The following is a 17,261-nucleotide window of genomic DNA, read 5'->3' as shown; positions in this document are numbered from 1 at the left end:
ATTGGTAGACACTGTGGAGAGCACCATATAGCAAATATATGCTAACCCATGTTAGTCCAATGCACAGACTACCAAGAGACTGCCTAACAGAAGCTAACAGAATGGTATACTGTGATTTTTCCAAGGGCAGCTGTATGAACTGATACAGGGGGCAGTAACATGACAAGGAGAAATCAGACACTCACTGTGAACCTGGAGAGAATGTAAGCCCCAGCTCCCACTCCAACTCCGATGACAGTACGGAAACTAGAACAGTGAGAAAGAACAAACTTAGTGACAGATGTTCTATTAGTGCCAATATGTCTGTATTTCAGTGTTGTGAACGCCAGTAGATGTTTTTGAAACAACGTTATAAAATACTATTTTTCTTTATGGTGGACATGCTAGTAAACAAGTGAGTATTATGTAATGACGATTAAATAAGTCTGACTCACTTGAAATATGTCTGGACTGCAGGGATCATCTCTGCAATTTGCTCCATGGACGGATACTGGTATCTAAAAAACATGAGCGGGAACATGTTTATTATTAACACTTAAATACAAATACGCACACACACTAGGCTTGGGTGGTATACTGTACATACCGGGGTATGTTGAAATAGTGACATTATGATTTTCAATACCGTCAACAAAAATAGACAAAATAAATTGAGCCAGTCACATGGTATGTTTGCGCACATGGAGCAAACGGAAGTTTCATTTTAAACTTGAAATTCAATACTAATGTTTGCCAGCTAAACGTCTTATAAGTTAACTAGCTATCTAAGATGTGCTACAGGTTCTCCAGCTCAGGGCTCTAAGATGTGCTACAGGTTCTCCAGCTCAGGGCTCCAGCTATGCATTTGGTTTGCTAACTTGCTAGCTATAGGTGGCTAGCTTGCAAGATCAAGCTTAATGGTAACAGCAGAGACAATCAATCCCCTCCTGGATCAAGTGTGAGTAGCCTTTTGAGACAGTTGTATAACATTATGAGCTGGGTTGTCTATCCTTTCATTTAGTTGATGTTTGCTTGCGCTTGTTAGCATTAAGCTAGTGTCCACTATGGGAATTCCCTAGTACTTTCTTAGCATTTGTTAGCAGTATGGTACAGGAATGGTATTAAGTTATGAAAATCGGTATACAGCCCAACCCTAACACACACAAACGCACGCACGCACACACATGATATGCATACCCCATAGGATAGGTGGCGGCCCCCTCCTCTTGGCCAGGAGCATCAATGTGGACCAGAGTGAAGTTTTTCACTATCTCCTGCATCTCCTCAAATTTAAACAGAGGAGAGAAGCAGCTTTTACCTGTGAGAGGGAGAGATAGGAGAGAAAGTGAGAAAGGGAGAGAGAATGGGAGAGAGTGAAAGAGAAATTTAGAGAGAGAGAAAGCAAGAGTGAGAAAGAGAAAGTCAGAGAATTACAACTTGAAAAGCATAAATGAAGAAAGGGCAGGCCCTGAACTGAAGGGGAAACTCAAAATGAAAGGGGGAAAATTGCCGGAGGGGATGAGCGGGGAAAGGTATACAAAAAAAGAGAGATGAAAGAGAAAGACAGAGTAAGAGAATGAGAGAGAGGGAGAGAGAGAAATAGCCAGAAAGAGAGAGAAAGAGAGAAATATTAAGAGGTAAAGAGAAAGAGAGAGAGACTCACTGTCCAGGCCCACATCGTGGAAGGTGAGGATGGCGGGACGGCGTGTGTTGGAGGTTCCATGGAGAGTCACGTGGAGGAGACCATGAGGTGTCTCAATACTGTGTTCCTGGAGGATGACAGAGAGAGAGAGAGAGCGAGAGAGAGCGAGAGAGAGCGAGAGTTACATACACGTGCGCATATGAACATGCAGGCACTAATACACACAGTGAACATACTTTTACATACACATATGTAACACGTACACCCACAAATATATGTTGAGAAAACATACTTTCACGTGACACGAGACACACGCACACACATACCGTACGTACAGTAACAGGAAAATAAACAATCTTACCTGGCCCTGGTCCAACAGTATTCGAGCTGCAGCCTCAGCATCCTAGCAAAATGGATAGAAACCATGAAGCAGTCAAAACAAGACACCTTTCCGGCCACACAAGACCATTTTGAAATACATCTGGAACCTCTCTGGGAAGCTAATTGTGCAGCTGTTCATTGGCAAAGACATTTCACAGAATCAACCCAGAATCAACCCACTAACATGAGCCCGTATTCACAAAGAGTCTCAGAGTGGGAGTGCTGATTTAGGATCCGTTACTATATTCATTATGATTATATGGACAGGTGGGGCCTGATCCTAGATCAGCACTCCTACTCCGAGCCATTTTGTGAATATGCCTTTGGGTCTGCAGTTCCCCTAACTGTCCACCGCCTGCAGTTGGCAGCAGTGAGAGCACATATCTCAACCATACTCTCCAGCTCTGCAGTATATAACAACATCAGAGAGAGAGGAGCCTCTCATCTCTCACACCCTCAGGGTAACATCAACCGAGCGCTCATATCTGAGCCAGCCTAGCAACTACACACATACACGTACACACACAAAATACAGTATATGCATGTACGTGGCGTGTGGAGATAGGGTATGACAGCATGTATGTATGATGAGGCAGGATGAGGGGTTATGTATGTAATGTGTGTATGTGTGAGAGTTGATATTGCAAGCATGTGTGTATGACAGAGGGTGGGAGGTCCTGTATATATACACACGTGGGTGTGTGTACACTCACTGACCTTTGCAGGATTGGGCTGACCCGGAAGTAAAGGCTTCTCCTCCGTAATGGCGATGTCCTGCATCTCGGTCGTCATGGCGTCACTTGTTCACGTCCTAGAAAGATAAATGAATGTATACATGAAAATATTTTCTAATATTATATTTTTTTCTCTCTCTGTCTCTCACACACACACACACACAAACACACACACACACACGCATGAACATAGACACACATGAACACACATGAAAATAGACACACATGAACATAGACACACATGAACACACACATGAACAGACACACATGAACACACACATGAGCATAGACACACATGAGCATAGACACACATGAACATAGACACACATGAACATAGACACACATGAACACACACATGAGCATAGACACACATGAACATAGACACACATGAACACACACATGAACACAGACACAAATGAACACACATGAACACACACATGAACACACGCATGAACATAGGCACGCATGAACACAGACACACATGAACATAGACACACATGAACATAGACACGCACGCTCATTCACACAGTGCACATCCACACACCTATTTTGATCTTCTATCCTCGTGGGGACCTAAAATGGATTTCCATTCAAAATCCTATTTTCCCTCATCCCTAACCCTAACCCTAACCCAAACCTTAAACCTAACTCCTAACCCCTTACTCTAATTCTAACCCTAATTGCAACCCTAACCCTAATCTCTAAGCTTAAAATAGCCTTTGTCATCATGGGGATGTGGCAAATGTCCCCAGGAGGGAGAATTTTTCTTGCTTTATCCTTGTGGGGACTTTGAGATTTTAGGTCAACACAATAGAAGACCCCCCCCCACACACACACACCCTAAATATATTGTTTTACTAATCTGGGACCGTCACAGTTCTATGGGACTCTAGAAGTGAATTAATAATTAGAGTTACAATTAAAATAATTCACTTGGAAGACAAGAGGAAGAAAAATTATGAGAGATAAAGTGGTAGAGACAGACAGACAGACAGACAGACAGACAGACAGACAGACAGGCAGGCAGGCAGGCAGGCAGACAGACAGACAGACAGGCAGGCAGACTAACAGACAGGCAGGCAGGCAGACAGACAGACAGACAGACAGACAGGCAGGCAGGCAGGCAGACAGACAGACAGACAGGCAGGCAGACTAACAGACAGGCAGGCAGACAGACTAGGGGCAACGTGAGCACCTATTACCATCCAGTACATTTTTTAAGTCTTAACCTTATCCCAAAATGTAACCCTTACCATAACCAAGTTTTAACCAAACCCTTACCTTCTTTCGCTTCACCTATAGACGTTTACATCTGACCTGAACATTGACTGGGGGACCTTGTCTAGAAACCAATAGCCTGACTCCTCCCTGTGTGTGGGTGTGTGTTCGGCTTTGACTGTTCATAGCTAGAGCTGTGTGTGTGTGTGTGTATGTTTGTGTGTGTGTGTGTGGCCCCTAGGGGGCCTGTGATTAGTCATCAGAGAGCGTCACCCTGACACACATCTTTTGTTCTCTCGTCCCCTCTGTCCTTTGCTCTTTTTCCTTCACTCTTTCTCCCCCCCCCCCCCCTTCTCTCTGTTTGTCTCCTTCTCTCTTCCCCCCTGTATATTTCTCTCTTCACAGCGACTTGGTCTTATCAGGCTCATTGGAGTGCTGTGGTCTTGGCAAGGAGTTTGGTGCCACAATTTGGAAAAAATGACTTCATTATTTATCAGGAACACACAGACAAAGACACACAGTCACACGTATACACACACAAACAGTAGAAATACACCTTCCACAATAATTGAATACTCCTAAATCTCAGATATAAGCATCCTAGATATAAAAAGAAAATCAATATTTCAGGTTGACAAATACCACATAATCAACTTGTGGCATATACTTTTAATTTGGTCTGATCAAATCGTCCGTGCCCGAAATTGTAACTTGTGGCTAACTAGTGGAGAATCCATCCCCTAGAATTATCTTGCCTATTCTGTCAGACTGTGGACATTTAGAAACAGGATATTCCTCAGAAGCAGAGAAAAAGAAGAATAAGAAACTCATCCATCATATCAGAATGAACCAGCCAGCTACATAAAAAAAATTACATTTCGTCTTGCAATATTTACTGTAACATACTGTCAGTGTTGTACTCTATTATTGTGAGATAGTGGTTGTAACTAAACTATAATCATTTTTTCCCTTCATTATAGTATTAGCATAGCTAATGTAATGTAGATGTACATTATTATGAAAACCTGAAATTAGCATGCTAGCAAGCGACTGGATGTCAAAGGCCACATTACAGCAAACTCATTACATGGAAGGACTTGGCTATCAGAGAGAAAATTAAATCCAATTGGTTATACACAAGAAAATACAAACCATAATGATAAATAACAATGTGAATGTACAGTGCCTTTGGAAAGTATTCAGACCCCTTGACTTTTTCAACATTTTGTTACGTCACATCCTTTTTCCCTCATCAATCTACACACAATACCCCATGATGACAAAGCAAAAACAGGTTTTTAAAAAAAATATCATATTTACTTAAGTATTCAGATCCTTTACTCAGAACTTTGTTGTAGCACCTTTGGCAGCGATTACAGCATCGATTCTTCTTGGATATGACTCTACAAGCTTGGCACACCTGTATTTGGGAAGTTTCTCCCATTCATCTCTGCAGATCCTCTCAAGCTCTGTCAGGTTGGATGGGGAGCGTTGCTGCACAGCTATTTTCAGGTCTCTCCAGAGATGTTCGATCGGGTTCAAGGGCCACTCAAGGACATTCAAAGACTTGTCCCGAAGTCACTCCTATGTTGTCTTGGTTGTGTGCTTAGGGTTGTTGTCCTGTTGGAAGGTGAACCTTCGCCCCCAGTCTGAGGTCCTGAGCGCTCTGGAGCAGGTTTTTTATCAAGGATCTCTCTGCTCTGTTCATCTTTGCCTTGATTCTGACTAGTCTCTTAGTCCCTGCTCCTGAAAAACATGGTTTTCGCTCTGACATGCACTGTCAACTGTGGGACCTTATATACCGTAAATTCCGGACTATAAGCCGCAACTTTTTTCCCAGGCTTTGAACCTCGCGGCTTAAACAATGACGCGGCTAATATATGGATTTTTCCCGCTTTCAATTTTTTTTCTCCAAAAAAACATTCTGTGACGTGCTCATTTTTTTGGCGGCATGAAGCTTTCATTAGACCAATGAAATTGCCGAACGGGTTAAGGTCAAACAACTTTTTTGTTTACTGTTTAGATTAAATCGAGCGCTCTCAAACTTCCCATTATTCTGATTACGGTAGTCATTTTGTCACCCACATCATGGCAAAGACACGGAGAAATGCATATGATGCAGCTTTCAAGTTGAAGGCGATTGATCTGGCTGTTGGAAAAGGAAATAGAGCTGCTGCACGGGAGCTTGGTCTTAATGAGTCGATGATAAGACGTTGGAAACAGCAGCGTGAGGAATTGACTCAGTGCAAAAAGACAACTACCGGTAAAGCTTACTGCTAATTTTTTTTTTTTTGTTACAAGACGTGTTTCGTTAAAGCCTATTTATTTTTGTTACAAGCCGTGTTTCGATTAAAGCCTGTGTAAAGTTCATTTGTTTCAATGTACCAGTAGGCACCTGCGGCTTATAGACATGTGCGGCTTATTTATGTTCAAAATAATATTTTTTTTAAAATTCAGTGGGTGCGGTTTATATTCAGGTGCTTAATAGTCCGGAAATTACGGTAGACAGGTGTGTGCCTTTCTAAATCATGTCCAATCAATTGAATTTACCACAGGTAGACTCCAATCAAGTTGTAGAAACATCTCAAGGATGATCAATGAAAACAGGATGCACCTGAGCTCAATTTCTTGTCTCATAGCAAAATGTCTGAATATTTAGGTAAATAAGGTATTTCAGTATTTTATTGAAATGCATTTGCACTTTGTCATTACGGGGTATTGTGTGTAGATTGCTGAGGATTTTCTTTTTATTTAATCAATTTTAGAATAAGGCTGTAACGTAACAAAATTCTTACCGAAGGCACTATATATCAGCTCTCTGCAAATCAACTCAGACAATGACATTGCATCACAACAGTATTTCATAAAATGATCAGCAACAATGTTTTATCTACTGCTAAGGATTGTTAGTTAGGTATCGACTGGACAGAGAAAATAATTCACTTAACACCAATATTTCACACATACTGTACTTCCCTCCATTACACATCATCTCCATGTCGACTCAGTCCCTGCTATAGAACTTGAATCCTCCCTAAGTCCCTCCCTACCTCCCTGCCTATCTCCCTCCCTCTATACATCCATCTCCTATTCTCTCTCTCTCTTTTGCCCTATCCTTCTCTCTCAAACAAACTCTCTTCCTTTCTCTCTCCCTCTCTCAAACACACACATTCTCTCTACCTCTCTCCCCCTTTTTCCGTCTCTCTCTCTCTCTCTCTTTCAGTGAGTCAGTGTGTTTTAGAGCATGTAGTAACTGTTAAACTGCTCAGGGAATATGTCACTACAGAGAGGGAGAGCGGGAGAGGGGAGATCGAGAGAGAGGGAGAGAGAGGGGAGGGCTAAGAGACTGTTGCCAGTTGAAAAACAACACACACACAGTCTCTCTCCCTCCTTCTTGGATGTTTTTCAACCGCTGCTTAGCTTCTGTTATCATTTCCTGAAGCGATGGGCAGGCTGACACGCTAATCAGCTTTTAAGCACCAGAAATTAACTCTCACTGGATAATTGTGTATACACAAGCTTTTCATTTACTGTTCGGTGGAGTAGTCAGAATAGCTGCCATGTGTCATTTAATATGTTTGGTTGAAAATCATGAGGCTTAGGTAGGAGGTATGGTTGTTTTTAGGAGGGTGCAACATTCTGAACACTGTAGATACAATTTTGGTGTACGCTGTCATGTTTCCATATCACCCTTGACTATCGCTGTTGCAGTGACAGTATGACCGCCACACCGGCGGTCATCAGTCATGAAGGCAGTCAAATTCCACATGACCGTTTTAGTCACGGTAATTAGGGTTCTCCAAGCTCTGATGCTGCTGCTGGTCATTAGTAAACTTGCTAACTGCCTGGAACTCAGCACTCTATTGTCCCTCTAATCACTCTGATGTCAATGCAAATGTAATCGAAAATCTAATCAAACACTTCATGAGAGCCCATGAGCTCATGTTGCGCAATATTTCTATAGGCTATGCAATTGCGCGAGAAAACAGAGTGATGACCTCTGCTAAAAAGAGGAGGATCCCATCAGCTTTCTATAGGCTAGGCCTACTATATTTATTTCTCAACTTTCCTAATAATAAGCACATTGCTTATCTTTACAACAGGAGTATAGCCTTCCTGGCTTGCATGAAAATGAACTACGGGAAAAGTGTCCTCCATTTGCTATTTAAGTGCATAGATAACATGTATTTTTCCCCCTGCCCGTTTCGAGACAGGTGCATCAAAATGGTTCATTCTAAATCAAAACAAATTTCACACATATACTATTTAGTATATGAAAAGACAAGATTAAATCAAGAATAGTCTGATGGGTAACAATATTAGCCTATCACTTGTGAATTATATATTATCACTTGTGAATGATGCCCAGCGTAAGGCAAGAAACAATGCCTTTTTTTGCAACTTTTTCGAATCATAGTAGCACACCTCATGTAGCCTAGCCCAAAGCCTAACATGCATAAGCATCGCGTGAGTTACAATTTTGGGGAAGATCATTTTCACCATAAAAATGCACCTTTATAATAAAAGCATTACATTCATAATCGCATTTGCAGTCACTTTTAAAAATGGTGTTTTCCCTCTAATGGAACATTCGTGCTTATAGCCTACTGCCGTGTGCGCATTGCTGCGCTTATAATGTGAAAAAATAGCCAAATAGTTTATCACATTTTAAGCTAAATGTTCTGATCTGTTGCGTGAGCCTCATTGCTTAAAAAAGTTTTTGGGATGCAAGTGGTTGTATTAATTTGGCATCTATCGCATACCACAACTGTCCCAGACTATGTTTGGAATATTTATTTCTCACACAGAATAGAATAGGTCACTTTTTGTGTATATATATATATATATATATTTTTTTTAGCTTTTTTTTAACACAAGCCCTGCTCTCTCTATTGGCTAGGTGAATAGAAGAGGATCATGAGTGGATTTGATAACAAACACAGAAGCATAGCTAAAGGATTAGCAAGTTATCTGAGGAAACATCCTTCTGGCCGCTATTCTCTACACAGATACGCATCTTTCTCAGGACACAGATGAAAAAATCCTTCTCTGATGCAAGGCTAATACAGGTCAGTGCCTTTTATATATGCTTAGTGCCTCTCTGGTCTCTGTTGGTTCTCTGTTCACCCTTCATTGATCAATCATTGACTGACTGACCAGAGTCTACTCCACTCCACTCTAGACACCTAGTCTATAGTCAGCAACATACACACCGCCAACTATAGGCCATAGTCAACAGAGCATCATGAAAACCTCTGGACTCTACAGGCCCCTCAAGGACCTGAGTTAAGGGCACCTGCTCTAAAAGCTTGCACTATCCTTACAGGGTTGTCTGCCTAAAGCGATAAAATAGAAAATAAATCTTATTTCTATGAAAAAGCACTGTTACAGTAAGTGAATCCCTGTGGGATGCGGAGTCGGACATGACTTTCTCCATATGTCTTATTTCTGGGTGGCTTCAGGATATTCAGGATCTATAGCTCACATCCTGCTGCTCATTGAGGTGTGTCCAGTGTTACTGTGTTCCTGTGCTGAGTGCTGACACTACTGTGTGTGTGTGTGTGTGGCCTACTCACCCTGCGGTTCCCCTCTGAGAGGCCAATCCGTCTCTAACACACCTGCAGTCAGACATGAGCTGAATAACTATCAGTTCACATTGATATATTTCTCGTTTTCCCTCTTTCTCTCAATAATTTATCTCTTTCTTTTATAGCTCTCTCGGTTTCGTCTCTCTACTTCTGTCTCTGTTTTATCTCTGTCTGTATAGGTCTCTCTTTTGCCCTCTACTTCTGTCTTTCTCTCTCCTCTCTTCACGACCTTTGTCTGTTTTTCTTTGTTGGTTTTCCTCTCTGTCTCTCTCTCTCTCACGCTCTCTCTTCACTTTTCTCTGTCTCTTGTCAATCTCTTTCTATTACTCTGCCCCTACTATTCACATCTCGTTCAATCTTTATTCCGTTTCTCTCTCATTCACTCCCTCTCTTTTCCTTTTCATCTCTCTCAGACTATCTCTCTCCATCCAACAGCAAGCTTCCAGTGAAAAGGGAAACAGGGTAAACAACCATGTTGGCCGGAGCTCCCCTCTCTCATTTGGCCCCTCTCTCTCTATTTCCCAAGCACCAGACAAACACACACACACACACACACACACACACACACACACACACACACACACACACACACACACACACACACACACACACACACACACACACACACACACACACACACACACACTAAGTGGAGTCTAAATCTGGAATGTAGGCTGAAAGGTTGAGATGATAAATATTAAACTATGTGTTGTGGTGGGTGTGTGTGCATGTGTGTGTGTGTGTGTTCACGGGTATTCAACATGAGACATGGCGAATGGCTAAGTATTCAGGGGTTGAGTAGCTTAAGCAGCTGTTATGTCATGTGTATGAAGTCCGTTCAGATGCTTATAGATGCATTATGAACGCTCTATGTAGAGACATTGTAAGTCATTACATGAGGTGCTGAGGGGTTAAATTGCAAGAGTACCCTGGAGCCTAGCAGCATCATGCTCTAATACTCTTGTGGTACCACACCTGATCTGCACCATATTTATTTAGACATAGTCTTATGGAATAGGTTAGGTAGTTTAGGCAGCACACTACAGCTCACTACTAGTTCCACACTCCATTCCCCTAAGTGGCATCAGCAACCTTGTCCAAGTGCTGAGCCTGGTTGATAAGCACATCAGGTGCAGAGTTGGTTTGGTGGCCCTCATGGGTTGGTTTTGTTTCAAATCTTTAGTTTGGGCTTGCCTGTTTGTAGTTTCCTTTTTGTACATATTTATGTTTGGTCACAATCTGAACAAATAATAACTTACTTAGACTGGCCAACCAAGAGGTCAAGAGAGACTGAGCTGGCCATGGACCAAGGTAAGGTTGCAGTCTCTCTGGGCACAGTACATTCAACACCTTTGGCGCAGAATCTGATTTCTCACATACATGCACACATTCATTCAGGTTACAGACTCTGTAACTAGGCCTAGGACCCCTAGACAATGCGAGGGCAACAAAATACGTAGGCTAGTTATTGGGTTCGTAACATACTGTATAGGAGCTCGTCCGTCATAAATGTTAACAGATATTAGCATTTGTGGTTGTAGATGGTTGTGAAGTGGTGTGGTTCGGTAGTGTGGTTGTGCATTTGCTGAGAAAGTTTGTAGCACGAGTTTGTGTCGAGCTAGTATGTTAGGTGAGATTTGCAGCAGCGCTAGTGTGAGTTTCAAGGTGCAAGTTAGCAAGATAGCTGATGGCTTTGGCCAACAGAAATGTTTGGTTTGACCACACTCGTGAAGGTAGCCAATTGTTTGCAGCTGGTAGTTAGCTATTGTAGGGCTGATGAGGTGATTTGCTCGTGGGCTGTAACAATTTTTGTTGACGGTTTTGGCTATGTGTCACGTCCTGGCCAGTATAAGGGTTAATTAGTATTGTAGTTTGGTCATGACGTGGCAGAGGGTATTTGTTTTATGTGGTTCAGGGTGGTGTGTTTGTTTATAGGGTGTTTGATTTAGTATTTCCGGGGTTTTGGTTTATGGTCTAGGTTTATGTATGTCTATGTGGAGTCTAGTGAGTGTATGTCTATGGGTGATTAATTGGGGTTGGGACTCTCAATTGAAGGCAGGTGTTTTCTCTTTGCCTTTGATTGAGAGTCCCATATATTGGGGTGTGTTTGTGATTCGTGGGTGATTGTTCTGTGTTTCGCCTTGTGCCTTACCAGACTGTTTTTTTGTTGATCGGTCGTGTTTTGTTATTTTTGTACGTTCATTTTGAAAGTTAATAAAAGTCAAGATGAGCCTACACGTACCTGCTGCGTTTTGGTCCTCCTTTACCGACGACAACCGTGACACTATGGTTTTGGTAGCTTTTGTTAGTGCTGTGTGCATGATTATATTTCCCAGTTTGGAGTCTGGAGGACTGTGTTTGTGTTAACGCTAGGCGAGTGGCTAACGGTTGCTATGGTTTATAGCTTTGGTGCATGCGTTTGTGTTAGCGCAAGGCTATTGTCTAACTGTGGCTATCATTTGTAGCATTTGTGCATGGCATGCTGTTGCCTGTTGATAGTGGTTATCTCTGGGGCTTTGAGGACGATTATGTATTGGTTGGTGAGCTAGTGGCTAACTGTGGCTATGGTTTGTAGTTTTCTGAAGCTAACAGGATCAGTTATGGATCAGTTATGCCAGGTGGCAGTTATGCCAGGTGGCAGAAATGCTGGAGGTTAAAATGGCAGAAGAGTTGAACAAGTTAGATGTTACAGTGTTATTATTGGAGAAGTGGAGTGAGTTCTTGCCGCCGGTTCGGGTGGATAGCAGTCAGGAGGAAGAATGCTTGCTGTAAATGGTGAGGCTAGAACAGGAAATAGCACTCTTGAAACAGCAGAGGAATGAAGCGCTGAATAGAGGGGAGAAAGTTTGTTTCCAGTCAGTTAGACAGTCTTGTCACTAAACCAGGTTCCTCCAGTGATCGGAGTGATGAGCTAGTTTCCCCAAGAGATCAGATTTGTGTAACCACAGTGAAAAGTCAGGTGTGTCAGGGGGCAGTCTCTCAAGGAGAGTTTTGAGGTTTCCCCAGTTTGTGAAGTTACTGATGTTCAGAAGAGTTCTGATGGAAAACCAGATATGGAGGAGGACGATTTGTGTGGGAATTTGGAAGGAAACATTCTTTGCCAAACTAGACAGTGGTTCCCAGGAAATGGTTTTCCATATTGAGGGAGGTGATTCTTGTGTGTCTCTAGCTGAGACATTCTGGGCAGAGATATGTGATGTAGTGTGCCCTCTGCAGGTTGAGGATGATTCATGTGTCAATGTAGGGGAGACATTTTTTGTTGGGTTGAGTGACACAGCAGTTGGTGGTCTGATAAAGGATTTGGTTCCCCCAAGTGATCTGTTAGAATCAGGGGTTGTCAGTGTTTCATTGGTTTCTTTAACTGACACATTCTTGGCCAAAGTAGAGGAGGTTGTGGTTTCTCAGCAGATCAAATCGAACTTTATTTGTCACATGCGCCGAATATAACAAGTGTAGACCTTACCGTGAAATGTTTACTTACAAGCACTTAACCAACAGTGCAGTTCAAGAAGAGTTACCATATAAACTAAAGTTAAAAAAGTATAAAAAGTAACACAATAAAATAACAATAACGAGACTATATACAGGGGGTACTGGTACCGAGTCAATGTGAGGGCGTACAGGTTAGTCGAGGTAATTTGTACATGTAGGTAGGAGTGAAGTGCCTATGCACAGATAACAATAAACAGCGAGTAGCAGCAGTGTACAAAACAAATGGGGAGGGGGGGGGGGGGGGGGGTTCAATGTAAACAGTCCGATGGCCATTTGATTAAATGTTCAGCAGTCTTATCTCTTGGGGGTAGAAGCTGTTAAGGAGCCTTTTGGTCCTAGACTTGGCGCTCCGGCACCGCTTGCTGTGCGGTAGCAGAGAAAACAGTCTATGACCTGGGTGACTGGAGGATCTGGGGACCCATGCCAAATCTTTGCAGTCTCCCGAGGGGGAAAAGGTGTTGTTGTGCCCTCTTCACGACTGTCTTGGTGTGTTTGGACCATGATAGTTTGTTGGTGATGTGGACACTAAGGAACTTGAAACTATCGACCCGCTCCACTGCAGCCCCATAGATGTTAATGGGGGCCTGTTCGCCCCACCTTTTGCTGTAGTCCACCATCAGCTCCTTTGTCTAGCTCACATTGAGGGAGAGGTTGTTGTCCTGGCACCACACTTCCAGGTCTCTGACCTCCTCCTTATAGTCTGTCTCAATGTTGTTGGTAATCAGGCTTACCACTGTTGTGTCGTTAGCAAACTGAATGATGGTGTTGGAGTTGTGTTTGGCCCCACAGGCGTGTATCAAATACATATACAGGAGGGGACTAAGTACACACCCCTGAGGGGCCCCAGTGTTGAGGATCACTGTGGCAGACATGTTGTTGCCTACCCTTACCAACTGCGGGCAGCACGTCAGGAAATCCAGGATCCAGTTGAAGAGGGAAGTGTTTAGTCCCAGGGTCCTTAGCTTAGTGATGAGCTACGTGGGCACTATGGTGTTGACAGCTGACCTGTAGTCACTGAACAGCCTTCTCACATTGGTGTTCCTTTTGTCCAGGTGGGAAAGGGCAGTGTGGAGTGCGATTGAAATTGCATCATCTGTGGATCTGTTGGGGCGGTATGCAAATTGGAGTGGGTCTAGGGTATCCGGGAGGATGCTGTTGATGTGAGCCATGACCAGCATTTCAAAGCACTTCATGTCTACCGACGTGAGTGCTACGGGGCGGTAATCATTTAGGCAGGTTACCTTCACTTCCTTGGGCACAGGAACTATGGTGGTCTGCTTGAAACATGTAGGTATTACAGACTCGGTCAGGGAGAGGTTGAAAATGTCAATGAAAACACTTACCAGTTGGTCCGAGCATGCTTTGAGTATACGTCCTGGTAATCCATCTGGTCCCGCGGCTTTGTGAATGTTGACCTATTTAAAGATCTTGCTCACATCGGCTACCAAGAGCATTATCACACAGTCGTCCAGAACAGCTGGTGCTTTTGTTCATGCTTCAGTGTTGCTTGCCTCGAAGCGAGCATAAAAGTCATTTTGCTTGTCTGGTAGGCTCGCGTAGCTGGGCTTCTTGCTTCTGGGTTTCCCTTTGTATCCTGTAAAAGTTTTCAAGCCCTGCCACATCCGACGAGCGTCAGAGCCGGTGTAGTAGGATTCAATCTTAATCCTGTATTGACGCTTTGCTTGTTTGATTGTTCGTCTGAGGGCATAGCGGGATTTCTTAGAAGTGTCCGGATTACTGTCCCGCTCCTTGAAAGAGGCAGCTCTAGCTTTTAGCTCGATGTGGATGTTGCCTCTAATCCATCGCTTCTGCTTGGGATATGTACATACGGTCACTTTGGGGACGACGTCGTCGATGCACTTATTGATGAAGCCGATGACTGAGGTGGTATACTACTTAATGCCATTGGATGAATCCCGGAACATATTCCAGTCTGTGCTAGCAAAACAGTCCTGTAGCGTAGCATCCGCGTCATCTGACTACTTCCGTATTGAGCAAGTCACTTCCGTTTTGAGCAAGAACTTCCTGCTTTAGTTTTTGCTTGTAAACAGGAATCAGGAGAATATAATTATGATCAGATTTGCCAAATGGAGGGCAGGGGAGAGCTTTGTATGCATCTCTATGTGTGGAGTTAAGGTGGTCTAGAGTTTTTGTGACATGCTGGTAGAAATGAGGTAAAACGGATTTATGTTCGCCTGCATTAAAGTCCCCGGCCACTAGTAGCGCCGCTTCTGGATGAGCATTGTCTTGTTTGCTTATGGCCTTATAGAGTTGGTTGAATGCGGTCTTAGTGCCAGCATCGATTTGTGGTGGTAAACAGACAGCAACGAATAATATAGATGAAAACTCTCTTGGTACAGTTGAAGTCAGAAGTTTACATACACCTTAGCCAAATACATTTAAACTCAGTTTTTCACAATTCCTGACATTTAATCCTTGTAAAAATTCCCTGTTTTAGGTCAGTTAGGATCACCACTTTATTTTAAGAATGTGAAATGTCAGAATAATAGTAGAGAGAATGATTTATTTCAGCTTTTATTTCTTTCATCACATTCCCAGTGGGTCAGAAGTTTACATACACTCAATTAGTATTTGGTAGCATTGCCTTTAAATTGTTTAATTTGGGTCAAATGTTTCAGTTAGTGTTCCACAAGCTTCCCACAATAAGTTGGGTGAATTTTGGCCAATTCCTCCTGACAGAGCTGGTGTAACTGAGTCAGATTTGTAGGCCTCCTTGCTCGCACACGCATTTTCAGTTCTGCCCACACATTTTCTATAGGATTGAGGTCAGGGCTTTGTGATGGCCACTCCAATACCTTGACTTTGTTGTCCTTAAGCCATTTTGCCACAACTTTGGAAGTATGCTTGGGGTCATTGTCCACTTGGAAGACCCATTTGCGACCAAGCTTTAACTTCCTGACTGATGTCTTGAGATGTTGCTTCAATATATCCATGTAATTTTCATTCCTCGTGATGCCATCTAGTTTGTGAAGTGCACCAGTCCCTTCTGCAGCAAAGCACCCCCACAACATGATTCTGCCACCCCTGTGCTTCATGGTTGGGATGCTGTTCTTCGGCTTGTAAGCATCCCCCTTTTTCTTCTTAACATAACAATGGTCATTATGGGTAAATAGTTATATTCTTGTTTTATCAGACCAGAGGACATTTCTCTAAAAAGTATGATCTTTGTCCCCATGTGCAGTTGCAAACCGTAGTCTGTCTTTTTATGGCGGTTTTTGAGCAGTGGCTTCTTCCTTGCTGAGCAGCCTTTCAGGTTATGTCGATATAGGACTCGTTTTACAGTGGCTACAGTGGCTTTGTATAGGTTTCCTCCAGCATCTTCACATGGTGTTCTGGGATTGATTTGCACTTTTCACACCAAAGTACATTAATCTCTAGGAGACAGAACGCGTCTCCTTCCTGAGCGGTATGACTGCGTGGTCCCATGGTGTTTATACTAGCGTACTATTGTTTGTACAGATGAACGTGGTACCTTCAGGCTTTTCGAAATTGCCTCCAAGGATGAACCAGACTTGTGGAGGTCTACAATTGTTTTTCTGAGGTCTTGGCTGATTTATTTTTATTTTCCCATGATGTCAAGCAAAGAGGCACTGAGTTTGAAGGTAGGCCTTGAAATACATCCACAGGTACACCTCCAATTGACTCAAATTATGTCAATTAACCTATCAGAAGCTCCTAAAACCATGACATCTTTTTCTGGAATTATCCAAGCTGTTTAAAGGGACAGTCAACTTAGTGTATGTAAACTTCTGACCCACTGGAATTGTGTTACAGTGAATTATAGTGAAATAATCTGTCTATAAACAATTGTTGGAAAAATGCTTGTGTCATGCACAAAGTAGATGTCCTAACCGACTTGCCAAAACTATAGTTTGTTTACAAGAAATTTGTGGAGTGGTTGAAAAACGAGTTTTAATGGCTCCAACCTCAGTATATGTAAACTTCCGACTTCAACTGTAGATAGTGTGGTCTACAGCTTATCATAAGGTACTCTACCTCAGGTGAGCAATACCTCGAGACTTCTTTAATATTAGACATCGCGCACCAGCTGGTATTGACAAATAGACACTCGCCCCCACCCCTTGTCTTACCAGACATAGCTTCTCTGTTCTGCCGGTGCATGGAAAATCCCACCAGCTCTATATTATCCATGTCGTCGTTCAGCCACGACTCAGTGAAAGATAAGATATTACAGTTTTTAATGTC

At 42.8% G+C, this 17,261-nt stretch overlaps 1 protein-coding gene across 4 annotated transcripts in view; it reads right to left on the bottom strand.

Moving 5' to 3' along the window:
* The window catches only part of LOC115198509 (protein NDRG2), a 36,080-nt gene that overhangs the window by 5,745 nt on the left and 13,074 nt on the right, over positions 1-17,261 (bottom strand). For 3 of the 4 annotated variants that reach the window (XM_029760475.1, XM_029760472.1, XM_029760474.1), the window contains exons 2-7: positions 2,720-2,813; positions 1,983-2,024; positions 1,643-1,748; positions 1,177-1,297; positions 435-497; positions 186-246 (exon numbers count right to left, since the gene is read on the bottom strand). In XM_029760475.1, coding sequence (XP_029616335.1) covers positions 186-246; positions 435-497; positions 1,177-1,297; positions 1,643-1,748; positions 1,983-2,024; positions 2,720-2,794 — 468 coding nt within the window. In that variant the 5' untranslated portion in view covers positions 2,795-2,813. Of the gene's footprint in view, positions 1-185; positions 247-434; positions 498-1,176; positions 1,298-1,642; positions 1,749-1,982; positions 2,025-2,719; positions 2,814-9,530; positions 9,690-17,261 lie in introns of those variants that run through there. The other variant, XM_029760473.1, reaches the window with a different exon arrangement.

The sequence above is a fragment of the Salmo trutta genome, chromosome 8 (genome assembly GCF_901001165.1).
Source record: "Salmo trutta chromosome 8, fSalTru1.1, whole genome shotgun sequence".
In the NCBI taxonomy this organism is placed as follows: domain Eukaryota; kingdom Metazoa; phylum Chordata; class Actinopteri; order Salmoniformes; family Salmonidae; genus Salmo; species Salmo trutta.
The sequence above is the reverse complement of the archived record's forward strand: the minus strand, read 5'-3'. Positions and strand labels throughout refer to the sequence as shown.